This window comes from Megalobrama amblycephala, linkage group LG17 (assembly GCF_018812025.1).
Source record: "Megalobrama amblycephala isolate DHTTF-2021 linkage group LG17, ASM1881202v1, whole genome shotgun sequence".
NCBI lineage: Eukaryota > Metazoa > Chordata > Actinopteri > Cypriniformes > Xenocyprididae > Megalobrama > Megalobrama amblycephala.
The window spans coordinates 31,395,570-31,414,692 of NC_063060.1; the positions used below are offsets into that span (position 1 = coordinate 31,395,570).

A 19,123-nucleotide genomic window follows, 5' to 3' on the forward strand; every position below is an offset into this window, starting at 1 on the left:
TTTTTAGCCTTCTGACCTTTATCAATCAACCGAACTCAGCATACGCTAGGTGATGGAGGACGTTTGGTTTGCAGGACTTCAAAGAAGAAGAAAAAAAGTGCTGTCAAACACTGAGATTAGGTGCAGATTGCCTTGTTTTTTCAGCGCTTTTAAATTTGTTTTTGTAAGCTACAAAATACGTGGACTTATAGGCTTAAAATTATGGAATAGCGGCAGTAAATGCCTTAATAATGTATGTTCTCATTTCGATAATTCAAAAGTATAATCGGATATGATGACATTGCAGTAATTATTACAATGAAAGCTAATGTAAAGTTTTACTATAAATAATAATAGTTATTTTTATTTGAGGGTTAGTTTTGTCCACATGAAACACAAACAGTTCTGCTTTATTTTCATGTTACTCAGCAATTTTAATCAGCTGCAGACAGAGCAAGAAAGAGTTAACGCCTCAAGGAGGCAGGGACTATGCTTTCTTTGGTCCCACCCTCTTTCTTAAGCGTGATCTCAGAGTAAGGCGAGCTCCAGCCGTGGGACAGCAATGGGCCAAAGAGTCTAGCTAAAATATGGCATAGACTCTTCTGCATGTGTCCAGCTACCACACAGAAACAGAGTAGAACAGAAGCCTGAGAAACCTTCACTTAAAGAATCATCTTAGAGCAGAAGATCCATTTGTAAATGCTGCCTGAGCATCTCTTAAAGTTGGACACATGCTTCATCAGAGTGAAGCATGGGTTTTGACAAGGCTCGTCACTCAAGCTCACATCCTCGTTTACTCGCAGAGGTGTCACAGAGGAGGTGAGAGCTAATGGACTGTTAGAAGAGGACAGTGGATATCATGCTTTGCATTTTCTCATTTTCCTCCAGATTTTCAGTTGAGATGTAATTATTAACCAGAGGCAATGAGGAGTCATTTTGATCCACGAACAATGTTTACCTAAAAAAAAAGAGTGAAAAGAACGTATATTTGTGTGATTTGTATAAAGGAATTACGTGAGAGACATCACTGGATGAGTGTGCCGGCAAAGATGAGTGTACCGGCAAACTGTGGATTCTCTTTCTCAGCTGATCGGGCATTAAAGCCACGGAACTGGAATTTGTATGGATCCCCATGTGCCGTCAACAGACCCATCGACATTGTGCAGAAACGCAGGCGGTAATGAACTTTGATGATTTATATATGTGATTCTAGATAACATTACTGTCAAATACAGTGGGGTCCAGAAGCCCATGAAAATGCTCTTGAGTGAAAGATACATTTAAAAATTAACATTCATATCGGTATGTCTTAGTATTTGGTTGGTCTCTCTTTTGCTTAAATAATAGCAGCAATTGAGCTGCATGAACTCCACAAGTTTGTGTCAAACCTGATGTTCAGAATGATTTGAGAGCATCTTGATCTTCAATGGAAGCAAGAACATCTGTACAAAGTGACACAAATTTAATTAGTTGATTAGTGACTGAGAAATAGTGCAGAATCTTGAATATTTAAAAATATTATAGTAAATATCTAATATATTTATTTTTACCCCCAAAATCCTACTTGTTTTGTGTGTTTATTGCCAGGTTTAAATTTGATTAGAATCCCAGACCCCACTGTATATTTTAACTTCAATCTAAGGCTGTTGAAATTCAAAATTAGGTTGTTTTGTACAACTGTATTGTATTGATAACTGGATTTTTTAAATTTTCTTTACACCTGGTGTAGAGACAGAGACAGATTGCCATGTGGTTTGGCTGTATAAATCTTCTACTCTGTCCATGGAATAACCTGTTGATATGCTCTGACCCATGGAAACTCTTTTCAGACTGCTTCAGACAAGATCTACTAGTTCTTTTCAGTCTGATGGCAGTAAATCACTATGATAAATGAGCAGTTATTCTGCCAGGGTTTTGCATTACTCTGTGTGCGCAATCAGTAATCGTGAGCGTTTTCTGCTTTTGCATTTATTGTATCACAGTCTGGAAATCAGTTCATCTGTAACTGTTCCACTAAATGCCAAACAGCCCTGCTCACTGTTTCACTGAGAACATCCAGCATATAACACCTCTAATTCACCTTAAATCACAAAGACTACATGATAAATGACAAGTTATTTTATTTATGATTTTCTCTATAAACCATTAACCAATAGCATTAAGAAATGCATAAATAAATATGCAATGAAAAAAATTGTAAGTGGAAAAAGCTTAGGATTTCAGTCTTCTCTTTATCTGTAACAGTACCAGGACTATGCTATACGTTTGGATTGTTATTTTCTACTGCATTATCGCTACCAAAAGGAATTGCAAAAATAACAACTGTTTTCAAACAGGTTTCCTGAATGCTCACCCTATTTGCTGTCGCTCAGGCAAACAAAACATCTCCAAACTTACACCACTGGTTGAGCCAGTGTTGCAATGAAGGGATGCTAAAATAATAAGAACAAAGTTTTGGTAGTCAAACATACAGAGGGCATATTTTATAGTTGCGTTTTCATACTGATCCTGCAAAAGAAAAAGACACTTTCAGCTTTAAAGGTGAGATGATGTAAAGATGTAATATAAGTCTAAGGTGTCCCCTGAATGTGTCTGTGAAGTTTCAGCTCAAAATACCCCATAGATTTGTTTAAATTCATTTTTTAACTGCTTATTTTGGGGCATCATTATAAATGAGCCGATTCAGGGTGTGTGGCCCTTTAATTCTCGTGCTCCACGCCCCAAGAGATCGCGCTTGCCTTAAACAACATAAAAAAAAGTTCAAACAGCTAATATAACCCTCAAAATGGATCTTTACAAAGTGTTCGTCATGCAGCATGTCTAATCGCGTAAGTACAGTGTTTATTTTGATGTTTACATTTGATTCTGAATGAGTTTGAGGCTGTGCTCCGTGGCTAACGGCTAATGCTACACTGTTGGAGAGATTTATAAAGAATGAAATTGTGTTTATGCATTATACAGACTGCAAGTGTTTAAAAAATGAGAATAGCGACGGCTCTTGTCTCGGTGAATACAGTAATAACCGATGGTAACTTTAACCACATTTAACAGTACATTAGCAACATGCTAACGAAACATTTAGAAAGACAATTTACAAATATCACTAAAAATATCATGTTATCATGAATCATGTCAGTTATTATTGCTCCATCTGCCATTTTTTGCTTTTGTCCTTGCTTGCTTACCTAGTTTGTTGATTCACCTGTGCACATCCAGACGTTCTGCCCTTGTCTAATGCCTTTCATAATGTTGGGAACATGGGCTGGCATATGCAAATATTGGGGGCGTACATAATGATCCCGACTGTTACGTAACAGTCGGTGTTATGTTGAGATTCGCCTGTTCTTCTGAGGTCTTTTAAACAAATGAGATTTATATAAGAAGGAGGAAACAATGGAGTTTGAGACTCACTGTATGTCTTTTCCATGTACTGAACTCTTGTTATTTAACTATGCCGAGGTAAATTCAATTTTTGAATCTAGGGCACCTTTAAAACAGCAACAGTGAGTGATGTTTGCATGTACATTTGCTCAGCTGCACACCAGTTAATATTCGAATAAAAATGCTTTTAGATAGAGCCTGAAGTAATAAAGGTTTCTGTGAATGTTTGGACGGATTTTCTTGTATATTGGATTTAGAAAAAGGCTACCATCTAATTGTAATTTTGTCATGGCCATCTACTTTTTCATTTGAATTTCTTACGAGACACAATGTGCCATGTCCTGATAGAGTAGTTAATTGTGTTACGGAAGTATGGGATTTATGAAATAAAGAGAAAATCTGCTTTAGTCAGAGGGGTTTTTGATTTAAAGCGAACCATGAAGCCTCTGCCCTCCCACAGTATCAGCAAGGCTGCGCAGACATAGTCAGATACAGTGCACTTCTTTTGGACACACACACACACACACAGATGTTTCCCACTTGCATAGCCATCAATGTCTATGTTGACAGCAGGATTACAGATAAAAAATATGATTTTCCATTTTTTTCCACCATTTATTTTCTGTCTTGGTTTATCAGATAAAGTACAGGACATTTGGGAGTTAGAGATTTGGATGAAAAACAAAACTTTTATTACAACTGATTATTTGAATGGAAAGGGGTGCTGTATATTGTACCATGCAAAAACAATAGTGCTGAAATATTGATTCAACCTTGGTTAATCTAATAGTTATTAAATTACAAGATACTTTGACTTTATATCGCACAATGTGACTTTAAATCTTGTAGTTTCGGTTTTATATATATGCCAATTATATTTTAAATCGCACAATATGACTTTTAATTTCACAATTGATTGACTTTTTCATAATTGTGACTATTTCTCATAATTTCATCGTCATCTGACGATTGTGTGACTTTATTTCTTCTTTTAAACTTGAACACTATTACCTTTTTATTTTTTACTTTGAGGTAGAAACAGGCTTTTCAGACTTAGAAGATTTGACGAAATTAACATTAATAGTCTTATGAAACATCAGTTTTGTAGGCTAGATTTATTACATTGCTGTTTGTAAAAATGATCATTAGAATCTTTAAAATATCAAAGTTCAACTAAAACACGTGATGGGTAATACCAAAAAGCCCCTAACGTGTAAATGTATCACTCATTCGTACATTGCGTGTGCAGACATCTGCTTCTGCTCGTAATTCCTTCTTGTGTAGATTGTCAGGATCTGTAAACGGTTGTAAACCATTTGTCAACTGTTCAACATATTTTCTAGAGCCTCATGTCCAGAAAAATGATTTATGGGTCTTAGTGGATTATAGTCACTTGAGGCTGGGAGTGCCACGTATTCTGCCGTTAAATGTTAGCAGCGAGGTTCAGGCAACAAAAACTACTAAACGCAACGGTCTGGTTGGAGCACTTTAAGGTCATTATCTAAGCACTTGGCCTTGTGCTGCTGAATTGTGTGACCTGACAGAATATTGGTTTGTAATGATGAATATGTTAAACTGTGTTAGTGTTTTCTTAATCTTTATTAGAGAGATTTGCTGTAAAACATTCTTTGAGAATATCCATTTGTCTCCCTCTTGGCCGGTGTCTTGGTGGTGTTAGATTGCAATCGTCTGAACATCTGCAGCTCATTCTTCTTGCTTTTTTTGTGTGAAAAGTGTCACATGGGATTACTTTCACCCCCAAGAGATACAGCTATTTTCAGTTTAAGTCAACCTATTACAAAACGATGGTAGTGTTATCTAAAACGCATGGGGTTATGTAGCTCTTAGTGTTTGTATGGACACAGTTCACAGTGTTACCTGTAGCTATCTCTGAATCCGGCTGTAATCATGTGATTTTAGTGTGTCTCTAAGGCTATATCAGATCCCTTTTCTCCATAGTACGACTGTTTTTGATTAGCTTTCTCATCACTTTAGATTACTTTCATAATGTATGTTTTGCTCTGGGCATTTTGCATTGCTGTTCTGTTGTTTTCTTATGGTCACAAAATGATCCTAGGATAACAAATTGAGCCCCATCCGTGCCCTCTGAGAGACCCTCTGCTGTGTTCACAGAAGTGCTCCGTCACAGACCCTGCATGGAAAATCTGATGCACTTGGTTAACTTTGTTTGTAGTGATGGTCTAGTACAATGCATGGGCCGCCATGTATTTTCCTCTACATTTTTTGCTTTAAGAACATTACTTGTATAAAAATCCCTCTTCTTATGTATTCTGTATTATTATTATTTTATTGCTAAAGTAAAAAAATAAAATAAAATGGAAAGCTTCATTTTTGCTTTCAAAAAATGCTAATTTGTAAAATTACACAATTTTGGTAAAAGAGACAGTTTGGTAAGATATATGAGTGTTATTTTACTAGTATTGATTTACAGATTTAATGTTTTTTTTTTTTTTTTATGCAGGATCGTACACACGCCGCAAAAAGTGTTATTCAGAATATAAAATATTAGTCAGAAATAAAATACCGTTGTTTTTGCTTTTTTTTTGAAAGAAATTAATACTTTTATTCAGCAAGGAATCTTACTTATAATTCTCTTATTATAGTTTCTATTCATCAAAGAATCCTGAAAAATGTACAGTTTCCACAAAAATATTAAAGCAGCACAACCATTTTCAACATTGATGATAAGAAATGTTTCTTGAACACCAAATTATACAGCATATTATAATGATTTCTGAAGGATCGTGTGACTCTGAAGACAGGAGTAATGATGCTGAAAATTCCGCTTTGCCATCACGGGAATAAATTAAATTTTAAAATATATTAAAATAGACAACAGAAGTAATATTTCACAATATTACTGTTCATTTATCAAATAAATGCAGTCTTGGTGAGCATAAGAGACTTTTTTCAAAAAAAAAAAATTGCTGACCCCATTTTTGAATGGTACATTAATATATTATTTTATGTTGAATCCACCTGACTAAATTAGTACAGATGAAAGTAAATGTTAAAGTTTTAGTAACTATTGCATATTGCCCACATTAGGTGTGTTTATGCGAACTACAACAAAAGTATTTTTTTGTGATCGGAAGCACTTTTTTCTGTAATATGAATGTATATTAAAGTCACCACCAGTTTGCTTTTTAGCAGGAAAATGTATGTGGAAATATCTGTGTAATGCGCCTTCAAATGTCTATGACTTAATTCTGGCTAACCCCCACTCATGTTTTAAAATGTCAGTCTAAATCCGAGACAAACCAAGCTTATTTTTAATCTTGACCATAAATGTTCAGTGGAAAGCTGAGATCACAGCACTGCCTCTCTCTCTCTCTCTCTCTCTCTCTCTCTCTCTTTGTACCCTATTGTGCCTCAGAAATCTTTATACAATCTCTGCAGCTCTTACCGGTATGGATGTGCTCCACATTTTATGTGCACAATTAGGAAAAGGCAGCATGCACAGAAACGGTGATTAAACAATCGAGGACACATCCTCTGCCCGCAGTGTCTACGCACGAATATGTGACCTGCTGGATGACCCTGTAATTAGCTGCCTCATCAGATCGGTAACGTCTCCCGTTGTGCTTCTGTGAGACTTCAATCTCAACGTGAAGCACCAAGAAGGGTCTTTTTAAAACTCAAATGCATGTTCACTTGTGGTTAACTGTGCTTTTAATCTCGTTACAGTGCTGCTTTTGGTGTTGTGCAACACGGTTACCATTTTATTTGTAAAGCAACAGCTGTCTTCCAAATCTCCTGTGGCATGTACATGAATGTCTGGGCCCCTGGGTGTTCATTGACGTCATGTGACTTTGTGACTCTCTTAAATGTCATTTTTTCTTGTTGATTAGAAACAATGGAGAGAGGAACAGGATGAACAGCCTTCTGGCTGCGTCCCAGTGGACTGGTTATTCAACTATGAGACTAAACGACTACATGAGATACATATGAACTCGTGGCTCCGCCTCTATTCTTCTTTTCTTTACATAAAATGTTGCATTAAAGTATACGAACAAACACGCCTCAGTGTGGAGCCGGCGTTCTTGCGTTCTTTTCCTAAGATGTTTTGACTGTAGATTAGTGATTGTTCTGCATTAGGCTAATGTGAGACATGCAGGCTGGGCTGGTGTATCCCTGTAATGTGCCTGGGTTAGGACTGACGTAGCACCAGTGTCTCGTGACGCATGCTGGGTGTCAAGTGTTTAGATACTGACAGTCAACATGCAAGCATGTCATACGACTGTAGAAGATTTAGTAACAGCTCTTTTACTCCTCACACTGGAGGTGCTCTTTAAATGTCTGAAAGATTCTGCTCGAAGCTATTGTAGCAAGTTAGTCTCCACTTAGAGTCAATTTCAACCTGTTCCTGAAGGCCATGGCAAGCTGAGTTGAAGCCAGGGGTGTAAAATGATACTGTGTCAGCCAAAAACATAATTGAAAGGTGTCCACAATTAATTGTACTAATTTTAAAGTCGAAAGTAAAAATGTTTTCATAGCATTTGAAATTGACTAATTACAGCAGCACTAACCTGTTTCTCAATGCTTTGTTTATATAAATATCTACAGCACACCAGATGCTAAATTTAACATCCTGAAACGTGTTTCCAGAGATGATTAAACTTTAAAGTCAGCTGCAATTAGAGCTGAATGATTCTGGATAAATTGAGAATCATGATTTTTTTTTTTTTTTTTTTTTTTTCAAGCAGAGATCATGATTCTCCCACGATTCTGACCAGACAACTTAAAGGATTAGTCCACTTTTAAATACACTTTTCCTGATAAATTTACTCACCCCCATGTCATCCAAGATGTTCATGTCTTTCTTTCGTCAGTCGAAAAGAAATGAAGGTTTTTGAGGAAAACATTCCAGGATTTTTCTCCTTACAGTGGATTTCAATGGCCTCCAGACGGTTGAAGGTCAAAATTACAGTTTCAGTGCAGCTTCAAAGAGCTTTAAATGATACCAGATGAGTAATAAGGGTCGGGAAATGATCGGTCATTTTCGAAAAAAAATACAACTGTATATGCTTTATATAAACAAATGATCGCCTTCCAAGTGCTCCCGCCAAAACCGCATTTCCGTATTCTTCAAAAAGTTCAAAAAGTCCCTATTCAACTTACGGAAAAAATGGAACTGGCGCCGCGTTCAGTTTCAGTGCAGCTTCAAGGGCTTTAAACGATACCAGATTAGTAATAAGGGTCATATCTAGCGAATCGATCGGTCATTTTCGAAAAAAATACAACCGTTTATGCTTTATAAACAAAATATCGCCTTGAACGTACTTTCCGCTTCCGCATTCTTCATAATGCGAATGTTCTACGCCTTTCCTATTCTTAAAGAACGCAGCGCCAGTTTCGTTTTTTTCCGTAACTTGAATAGGGAAGGCGTAGGACATTCAACGTAAGCGTTATGAAGAATGCGGAAGCCGAAAGTACGTTCAAGGCGATATTTTGTTTATAAAGCATAAACGGTTGTATTTTTTTCGAAAATGACCAATCGATTCGCTAGATAAGACCCTTATTACTCATCTGGTATCGTTTAAAGCCCTTGAAGCTGCACTGAAACTGTAATTTTGACCTTCAACCTGTTGGAAGCCATTGAAATCCACTGTAAGGAGAATAATCCTGGAATGTTTTCCTCAAAAACCTTCATTTCTTTTCGACTGACGAAAGAAAGACATGAACATCTTGGATGACATGGGGGTGAGTAAATTTATCAGGAAAAGTGTATTTAAAAGTGGACTAATCCTTTAACAAAATAATGTATTTTACAAGAGGTTCTGACAAAATGTTCATTGCTGCAGTCTATTTAAAATTAAGCTGAATGAATTATTTTTTAAAAATCGGTTCAATGACTCACTCGTTACTGGATGAAACAGCATTTTTGAATGAATCTCTTGAGTCAATGATTCAATGACAAATACACTTGTTTAAAAGTCACTTGTCGCCGCCTGGCGGCGTCATGATATAATCGATACAGTCGTTGAAGCACCAAAGGTGATTTAATATATTTTAATCGGTACCATAGACATCAGTGTTTATATCCGAAATATAAACTTTTATCCCAGTAGTATATTATTACTTATAATATGAATATTTGTAACACAGAAATAACGATACTTTGTGGTTGAAAAGACTGTTTGTGAAGCTGTTTCATAGTTACATGACAGCTGCTCTCCTTGGGCGAATCGTTGTCATTTAGGAATAAGACCAAATGGGTGTTTGAATCGAGATTGCAATCTTTTAACTTTTAATCATGCAGCTCTAGCTGCAATGTATTTTATAGTTGTTTGACTGAGTTCTTTTACAGACAGATCAGTGATACTACTTGTATATATCTGTATAGCTTTTTATATTTTTACTATAATAATAATAAATATTGCTGTTTTTAATATTGTATTCATTTATTATTATTATTATTATTATTATTATATAGCCTAAGAATAGTACAAGTATATGATCCTTAAGACAAAGGGTGACTATAACCAATTCCTTTATTATTATTATTATTATTATTATTATTATTATTATTATTATCTTCAAGTTGAGTTGGTTGTAGTCAGTCACGATGTGCCTTAAAGGGATTGTTCACCCAAAAAATGAAAATTCCATCATCATTTACTCACCCTCAAGTTGTTCCAAATCTGTATAAATTTCTTTGTTCTGTTGAACACAAAGGAAGATATTTTGAAGAAAGTTTATAACCAGGCCACTTTGGGGCACCATTGACTTCCATAGTAGGAAAAAACTGTTCAGTTTAACACATTCTTCACAAAATCTTCCTTTGTGTTCAACAGAACGAAGAAAATTATACAGATTTTGAACAACTTGAGGGTGAGTAAATGATGATGGAATTTTCATTTTTTGGTGAACTATCCCTTTAAGGCTCATACGCTTGTACTCTGTACTTGCTATATACTGTCATCATGTCTTGACTGAAAAGGCCAGCTTCATACATGCATATTCTATCATGAGCCACAGGAGGCATCCTATTCCCAGAAAAACAGCCCATTATTTTCCATAGCACTGAAACAATAAGACTGGTCACAAAGACCAGTTCATCTAACTTCACATCTTTAACCATCTGGACTAATTGGTAGGAATGATGATGCAGCAATTGTCGTAACAGTGCATGTGAACATGGTTAAAGGGATAGTTCACTCAAAAATTAAAATGTAACTGTATAATATTGGTATATACAAAACTGTGATACTAAACATATATCTTACACACATAGAGAACTGAGGATCAGTATTTCCCTTCATTTTCACTGAGAGGGGACATTTCTCATACTCACCTGTGAGATAAATACAGATTGTTCATCAGTATGTGGATATAATTTCTCAATTTAATTTCCAATGTGATGTGCATTATTTCAGTAACGTTGAATGCACTGGTACAATATTGCATCAATAATAATAGAGAAATCAAACATTTGAATTTTTTTTTTGTGGTATCTTACCACAAACTGTGATTAATGCACTTAATTAATAGGCTGATATGCCTAAATGCACAATGCACGGATGTGGTTTCCACATGCAGTATAAAAACAGCATTAAAAACACAACTTCACTGAATGATGAAATTCCCACACTCCCTTTGATGGAGGATGTCTTAAAATAGCAACATGGAAATGTGTGGGTGGATAGATGTGTGGGCTAAAAATAGCACAGTAGAAATCTCCATAAATATTCATGAATGGGGGGAAGAATCTGAGGCTACCTGCAGCTCTAAATATAGCGCTTCTGCTCGGATCCCTCTCACAGGGACGAGCTATTTATAGCAGCAGCAGTGCCTCGCTCTAAGTGTGCACAGGGACCCATAGGAGATACAGCAGTAAAGATGAGGGACGGAAGCAGAAACGAAGTGGAAGCGACAGCCTCTGCCCCAAGCACAGGTATTTTTAGAGCTGGATGCCTTGTCCCCTCATGCCAGAACGTACAGTAGTGTGACTTAAAGAGATGCGCTGATGTGTATGTGTGTTATGGTCCATTCAGAAGAGTGCTCTCTCTGTGTCTGTATGTCTCTCGCTTCTGTATGTGGGCACGTGAATAGGGTGCACCAAGTTGATTATATAATACGGTGTAAGAGACATCCGTCTTGTCCTCATGCAACATCTGTGAAAGATGTGAATGAGGACATGCAGAACAGATGCAGATTGTACTTAAATCAGCAGGACGAGTACTGCACCTTACACATTCACATGTGCTTTGCTGGGTGATTTGCATGTGCTCTAGATCAGAGGTTTTCGAAACTGCAGTTGAGGGAGAAGTTTAGGAAAAAATGTGTAAAAATGTATAATATTAATAATAATATTATTTGCAAATGTTACATTGTAAATAATAATAATAATTGTTATTATTATTTATTATTATTAATAATAATTATAATTATTATTATCATTGTATACAATTGCCAGATTTTATATTTGGAGGTCTTTGAAAACCACTGTTCTATGACCACATAAATGTTGCATAACGTACCATCACTTTCAGCAATATTTAATATATACTCGCATGTTAAGGATGTGCATATAAAAAAGTTAGTAAAGCATAATACAGATTGCACATATTGAAAAATAATAATAATACATTTAATTTATGGACGCCATATGTGACACTCAGGGACACTTTACTTGCAGATAAAACACATAAAACAATTTACAAGCAACAATTAAAAAAAAAAAAAATGAGCTCAAGAATAACTGCTGTACTCAAGAAACCAGGTGTAGATCCAAATAATTTTGATAATTTCCATCCAATACCCAATTTGACATTTTTATTTAAAATTCTGAAAAAGGTTGTTGCGGCTCAGGTTCATGATTATCTTTTTGTGAACAACCTATACGAACAATTTCAATCAGGTTTTCGTTTCCATCATAGTACCGAGACTGCCCTTGTCAAAATTTCTAACGGCGTATTGGTAGTGGCTGAGTCAGGACTCTTATCTATATTAATTCTTCTTGATTTAACAGCGTTCGACACTATTTAACATGAAATTCTTTTAAACAGACTGCAGTCCATTGGAATTGTAAGTACTTCTCTCAGAGATTGTATATTAAGGAGAGATGAGAGGGTCTGTATCTCTTACCATTGGAGAAAGCGTAACGGCTAACTTAATCACGTGCGGCACCTCTCAGCCTATCGTGTAACGGCAGTGACATCATTTGCAAGATTCCCTAATCTGCCTTCTCTTAAAAAAAAATACACTTTTATCAAGCTAAAATCTACATATAGTTCCCAACAAAAATATTGTTTAGTGTAAAACATGCTGAAAATTAGCAAACAGGCTGTCGATTAATTAAATTATTAGCTATTTCCCCCACAAAAGTTTAATCAGCATAGTGAAGCCTCTCCTCCATTGACATCCATTCAAAAAACAGCCTCTGGTCTCCTTCCCTGCATACCGCCAGAGGCGGAGCGTTAGCATTAGTCGTTACGCTTTTTTGGCTAAAGGTTGCAGGCTTGCCTTCCAGTGGCTTTGCTTCTCTGGCCTGGTTCACTTCTTGTTTCTCTAGTCGTACTCAATTTGTTCAACTACTTTAATTTAGTTTAAATCTAAATCATCACGTATTACTACCGGTGTCCCTCAGGGATCAGTTTTGGGCCCTTTATTATTTATCATTTACTTATTGCCACTTGGAAGCATTTTTAGGAAATATGGTATCCTTTTTCACTGTTATGCCGATGACACCCAGCTCTATTTATCTTCAAAACCTACTTTCTGAACTTCCTCCGTCCTGTCTTTCTAACTGTCTGAAGTTAAAGCTTGGCTTTCACGTAATTTACTTAAAGGGTTAGTTCACCCAAAAATGAAAATTCTGTCATTTATTACTCACGCTTATGCCGTTCCACACCCGTAAGACCTTAATCTTCGGAACACAAATTAAAATATTTTAGTCAAAATCCGAACTCAGTGAGGCCTCCATAGCCAGCAATGACATCTCTCAAGATCCATTAATGTACTAAAAACATATTTAAATCAGTTCATGTGAGTACAGTGGTTCAATATTAATATTATAAAGCGACGAGAATATTTTTGGTGTGCCAAAAAACCCCCAAAATAACGACTTATTTAGTGATGGCCGATTTCAAAACACTGCTTCAGGAAGTTTCGGAGCATTATGAATCAGCGTATTGAGTCATGATTCGGATCGCGTGTCAAACCGCCAAACTGTTGAAATCACATGACTTTGGCGCTCCGAACCGCTGATTCGACACGCTGATTCATTATGCTCCAAAGCTTCCTGAAGCATTGTTTTGAAATCGGCCATCACTAACTAAATAAGTCATTATTTTGGGTTTTTTTGGCACACCAAAAATATTCTTGTCGCTTTATAATATTAATATTGAACCATTGTACTCACATGAACCGATTTAAAGGTCCCGTTTTTCGTGTTTTTTTGAAGCTTTGATTGTGTTTATAGTGTGCAATATAACATGTGTTCATGTTTCGCGTGTAAAAAAACACAGTATTTTTCACATAATTTACTTATCTGTATAACGCTGTTTCCACTGTCATAAAAACTGGCTGATGACTTCCTTGTTCTATGAAGTCCCTCTTCAGAAATACGTAACGAGTTCTGATTGTGCCAGCGGTTCCTGTGTTGTGATTCGACAGCAGCTTAGCGAACCTTGCCCGGAAAGGTCACGCCTCTTACCATAACGTGGAGATGCACGCGCTCAGTGTTGCTGTAAACATGTCTTTAATTTTACCCTATCAATTTGAGCCGGAATCAGACCCGGTGATTGGACTGCGGGATGAAAATAACAGCGTTTCGACGACATGGCGACAAACACACTCTACAAACGCAACTCTTGTGTATTCCTGTGGGCGGAGGTTAGTCAAAAAACAGTTTTAGTGACGTCATTAAAGAAGGAAGTAGAGGGATGTAGTCCAAACTGGCCGTTCGATGTAGGCGACTTCTGTTAAATAAAATATCTCGCTTGGCATTGAACTTTGAGCTTTAAAATTGTACAGATTTTATTTATACTCTAATAACAACATTACACACTAACTAAAGTTTGAAACATGGGATCACGAAGAACGGGACCTTTAAATATGTTTTTAGTACCTTTATGGATCTTGAGAGAGGAAATGTCATTGCTCCCTATGCAGGCCTCACGGAGCCATCGGATTTCAACAAAAATATCTTAATTTGAGTTCCGAAGATTAACGAAGGTCTTACGGGTGTGGAACGGCATGAGGGTAAGTAATAAATGACAGAAATTTCATTTTTGGGTGAACTAACCCTTTAAGCTGAATTGTAGTAAAACAGAAATACTTCTTGTAGATACAAAAAATAATCTGTCAAAGACCAGTGGTTTCTCTATGTGTATTGATGGTTCTACAATTGAAGAATTCAGATGCAAAAGCCTCTAAGTGCCGTCTGAAATTTTCTTCTAAAATAAGCATTTTTATCAAGCTCGTATGTTTAGGTTCAGTAATTACACGCAATTAACAGGTCCTTTTTATTGCCATTTAAAGTGAAATAACTGAACCTAAACATAAGAGCTTGATAAAAATGCTTATTTTAGAAGAAAATTTCAGACGGCACTTAGAGGCTTTTGCATCTGAAGTCTTCAATTGCTCTTTATCGCAGGTTAAGAGCTTGGGTGTTATCCTTGACAATACTCCATCTTTTGAAGCACATATTAACAAGGTTACTCGGACAGTTTATTATCACATATGTAATATTAATTGCCTTCGCCCAGCCCTCTCAACGAAGAGCACTGCCATTATGGTTCATGCTCTTGTCACTTCACGTATAAACTATTACAATGCTCTTTTTTTATGGTCTTCCCCTTAAACTTTTACACAAGTTACAGTTAGTGCAGAGCTCAGCTGCACGAATAATTACTAGAACTCCTACCATGGGACACATATCTCTTGTTCTTTAACAACTGCTGGCTTCCTGTTACACAGAATATTATATTAAAAATTTTGCTTCTTGATTACAAGGCACTATATAACCTGGCTCTTTCATACTTATCAGACCTACTTTCAATATATACTCCCTCCTAAACTCTTAGATCATCATCTACATTCTCTTTAGTTCTTCCTTTCACATGTTTGGCTTCTATGGGATCTCAAGCTTTTGGCTACTTTGCTCCTTATCTGTGGAACTTACTTCCACAGGACATTCGCAATAGTGGCTCTCTCCCCATTTTTAAATCTCGTTTGAAAACGCATCTTTTAGGCAGGCATACTGGTGATTTTGTAAATGTATCTCCTATTGGTGATAATAGGAGATACTTATAAAAAAGGTTGATGCATTTGGTCATAATTGAACTTAATCAATATAAACTGCAGTATTTTGTGTTGGGACTTTAAATAGATCTCCAATGTGTTGTCTCCTTTATCGTTTTATTGTTATTAATTTAGGCAATGCATTTCCTTCTCTCTCAAATATAGAAAAACAAATTGGGCATTGACTTGTGATGTTGTTTCTCTCCTTCACACTAAGCTAATAACACACTATAGATGAATACCTTCATTAGCAATGGATCGTTAGTAAACAGACAACTCATCAGAGGCAGGACCATTGATTAATGAAATGACCATATATAGTTTGTGCCAATTTTGTGCAGGTTTCATTGGGAGTTGACTTTACCTGAGGAGGTTATTTTTAGGCCTCTCACATGCTTCCACGTCAATGAGCCGAGGCTATTTTTAGCTTTGCATTCCTGCATCACATTGACCTTGAAGAACACAACCCATTCAGAGCATTTCTGTCTCTGTGTCTCAAGAGGTCTTAACCACTTCACAAAACCTGAATCTGTCACTGAGATGGACGGATTTACTGGCTTAGAGGAGGAAGAAATCTCAAATGCTTTTCCCTCATTCACTTTCACCATAACAGACGTACTAGATCTCTGTCTGTGGAATGAGGTCGAATGCTGTAGCTGTTTTGACACTCTGCCAGTGTTGCTGTGTACAGCGGTTGTTTAAAAGTATGAGTTCACATTGAAAATATTGGATTAAAAACCTGGAATTTAGTAATAGAAACTTTTAGGATTTTTTTTTTTTTTTTTTTTTTTTTTATATTTATGATGCAAAATAATAGAAAAATATTAAAGATTCTGCACTATTTCTGGGTCACTACTCAAATGTGTATTTATGACATTGATCATGTGATTCTTTACACAACTGGTCGGAGGTTTTTGCTTCCTTTGAAGCACAAGATGCTCTTTGGATCTTCTCAAATCATGCTGGGTGCACAATATATTGCCATTTTTTGTAATTTTCAGAATTTTCAGTGTTCAGTATTGAATATTTAAAAGTTTCTACCTATTTTTACATTTACATCATCGTCTCTTCCAGAGCGCTTTTCTTTAAGAGCGCATGTCGAATTGAGTTTCTGTGTAATATTTCTGTATGATTCTGTAATATAATTATAGCTATAATTTTTTTCTTCTTTTTTATTTTTCTGACTATTTTTGACCCTGCAAATATTTTTGTGTTTTAATTTAATTTACATTACTTTGTTAATTTTTATGTAATTTTATAATATTGACCATTTATCAGTTATCGGCCATAACAAAAATAATGTTTTTAGCTTATCGGTATCAGCCAAAATGTCAGTATTGCTGTACCCCTATTCGATAACATGATTGGCAGGTTTTACACAAATTTGTGAAATTCATACAGTTTGCTGATATGTGACCCTGGACCACAAAACCAGTCATAAGGGTCAATTTTTTGAAACTGAGATTTATACATCATCTGAAAGCTGAATAAATAGCTTTCCATTGATGTATGGTTTGTTAGAATAGGGCAATATTTGACCAAGATACAACTATTTGAAAATCTAGAATCTGAGGGTGCAAAAAAATCTAAATATTGAGAAAATTGCCTTTAAAGTTGTCCAAATGAAGTCCTTATCAATGCATATTACTTACAAAAATGTTTTTTTATAGATTTACAGTAGGAAATTTACCAAATATCTTAATGGAACATTATCTTTACTAATGATTTTTGGCATAAAAGAAAAATCCATAATTTTAACCCATACAATGTAATATACCCGTGCAACTTATGACTGGTTTTGTGGTCCAGGGTCACATATAATATATTTATATAATGTATTATTCACTAGTGGTCTCAGACTTTTGGACCTCCGTTTCTTTTTTCTTGAGTGCTGTAGTGTCAGAACTGTTGGCTTGGTATTATTGAGGCATTGAAAAGTATCCTTGTGTCATGGAGATCATAGAGACTGTAATATAATGTATGTCTAGCTCTGTCATATTAACCCGCAAGGCTAGTGTTACATCTGGATTGACGCAGGCAGAGAGCGTCTCACTTCACATTTGTGTGTAATCATTTTTATTAAGGTCTCAGTGACCTTCTTCTACACTGGTTCAGGTCATTGTCACATTGTACAATTTATCTAAAAGTAGTGTAAAATGCCTAATCAAAAGCAAATACAACATCCCAGGTAAATTGTGTTCACCTTTCTTTCTGTTTCTCTTTCCTCAGTTTTGATGTTGAGAATGGGCTGTCGGTGGGCCGCAGTCCTCTGGAGTCCCAGGCCAGTCCAGGCTCCGGCCTTGTGCTGCAGGCCAATTTCCCTCACAGTCAGCGGCGGGAGTCCTTCCTGTATCGCTCTGATTCTGACTTTGACCTTTCACCGAAGGCCATGTCCCGAAACTCATCCACGGCCAGTGAGCTGTGAGTATCACTCATCTCATTCATGATCCCCTAATATACTGTAGCTCAAAAAATGATTTCCCATGATGCATCAAGAAATCTCAGCAAATACTCTACATACTAAATGCATTTACAATGGCTTCTCTGAGTAGAAAAAATATTTTTTAAATAACCTTGTTTTTAATTTAAACTATCGTTCAAAAGTTTTGTTGTAAGATTTAAAAAAAAAAATAATAATAATATTTTAAATTGATCAAAAGTGAAGTAAAGACATTTATAAAGATTTGTATTTGAAATAAATAATGTTCTTTTGAACTTTCTATTCATCAAAGAATCTTGTTTCATGGTTTTCACAAAAATATTGTTGTATAATATATTATAAAAATATAAAATATGTTTTCAACATTGATAATAATTACAAATGTCTCTTGAGCAGCAAATCAGCATATTAGAATGATTTCTGAAGGATCATGTGACACTGAAGACTGCAATAATGATACTGAAAATTCAGCTTTGACATCACAGAAAACATTTATTTGAAATTGTATTAATAATTTCACAATATTACTGTTTTTATTGTATTTTTGATCAAATAAAAACAGCCTTTCTGAGCACAAGAGACTTCCTTCAAAAACCTAAAAATCTTACCGAGCCCAAACTTTTGAAGTTTCCAATTTCAGTTTTCGTGTGCATGTTGTCTGATTAACTGCAAAGCATCATGTGATACAAGCTGCACAAGTGTGTACTTCAGCTACAGTGTTTTGTGGCTGGAAGAGTTCTGTTAATTAGGACGGTAAACGTTGCCTCATAACAGATGTGGCTTACTCCAGCTGGTTGATTATGTCTGAAACACAGTTCTCCCAAGACACACCATTTTAATAGTGTATTACATCAAATCATATTGCTCTGTCATTTTGGAAAATCCAAGGCACTGGTTAAAAACTCCTTATTATTACCACTTCCAGCTGTTCTTTCCATCTGAGCACGCTTGCATGTCAGCTCTGGTTTGCTGGGATTTCACAAAGTCGGAAAAAGGGCGCCACATTCTTGTTTTTTTTTCTGCAGTTTATTTTTCCAGTCTACGTCAAAGCTA

General features: G+C 36.0%; 1 protein-coding gene across 3 annotated transcripts in view; it reads left to right on the forward strand.

The window, feature by feature from the left end:
• pde4ca (phosphodiesterase 4C, cAMP-specific a) overlaps nt 1–19,123 on the forward strand; it is a 54,074-nt gene that overhangs the window by 25,143 nt on the left and 9,808 nt on the right. For 2 of the 3 annotated variants that reach the window (XM_048164890.1, XM_048164891.1), the window contains one exon: nt 17,860–18,051. In XM_048164890.1, the coding sequence (XP_048020847.1) occupies nt 17,860–18,051 (192 nt within the window). Of the gene's footprint in view, nt 1–986; nt 1,157–17,859; nt 18,052–19,123 lie in introns of all 3 variants that reach the window. The other variant, XM_048164892.1, reaches the window with a different exon arrangement.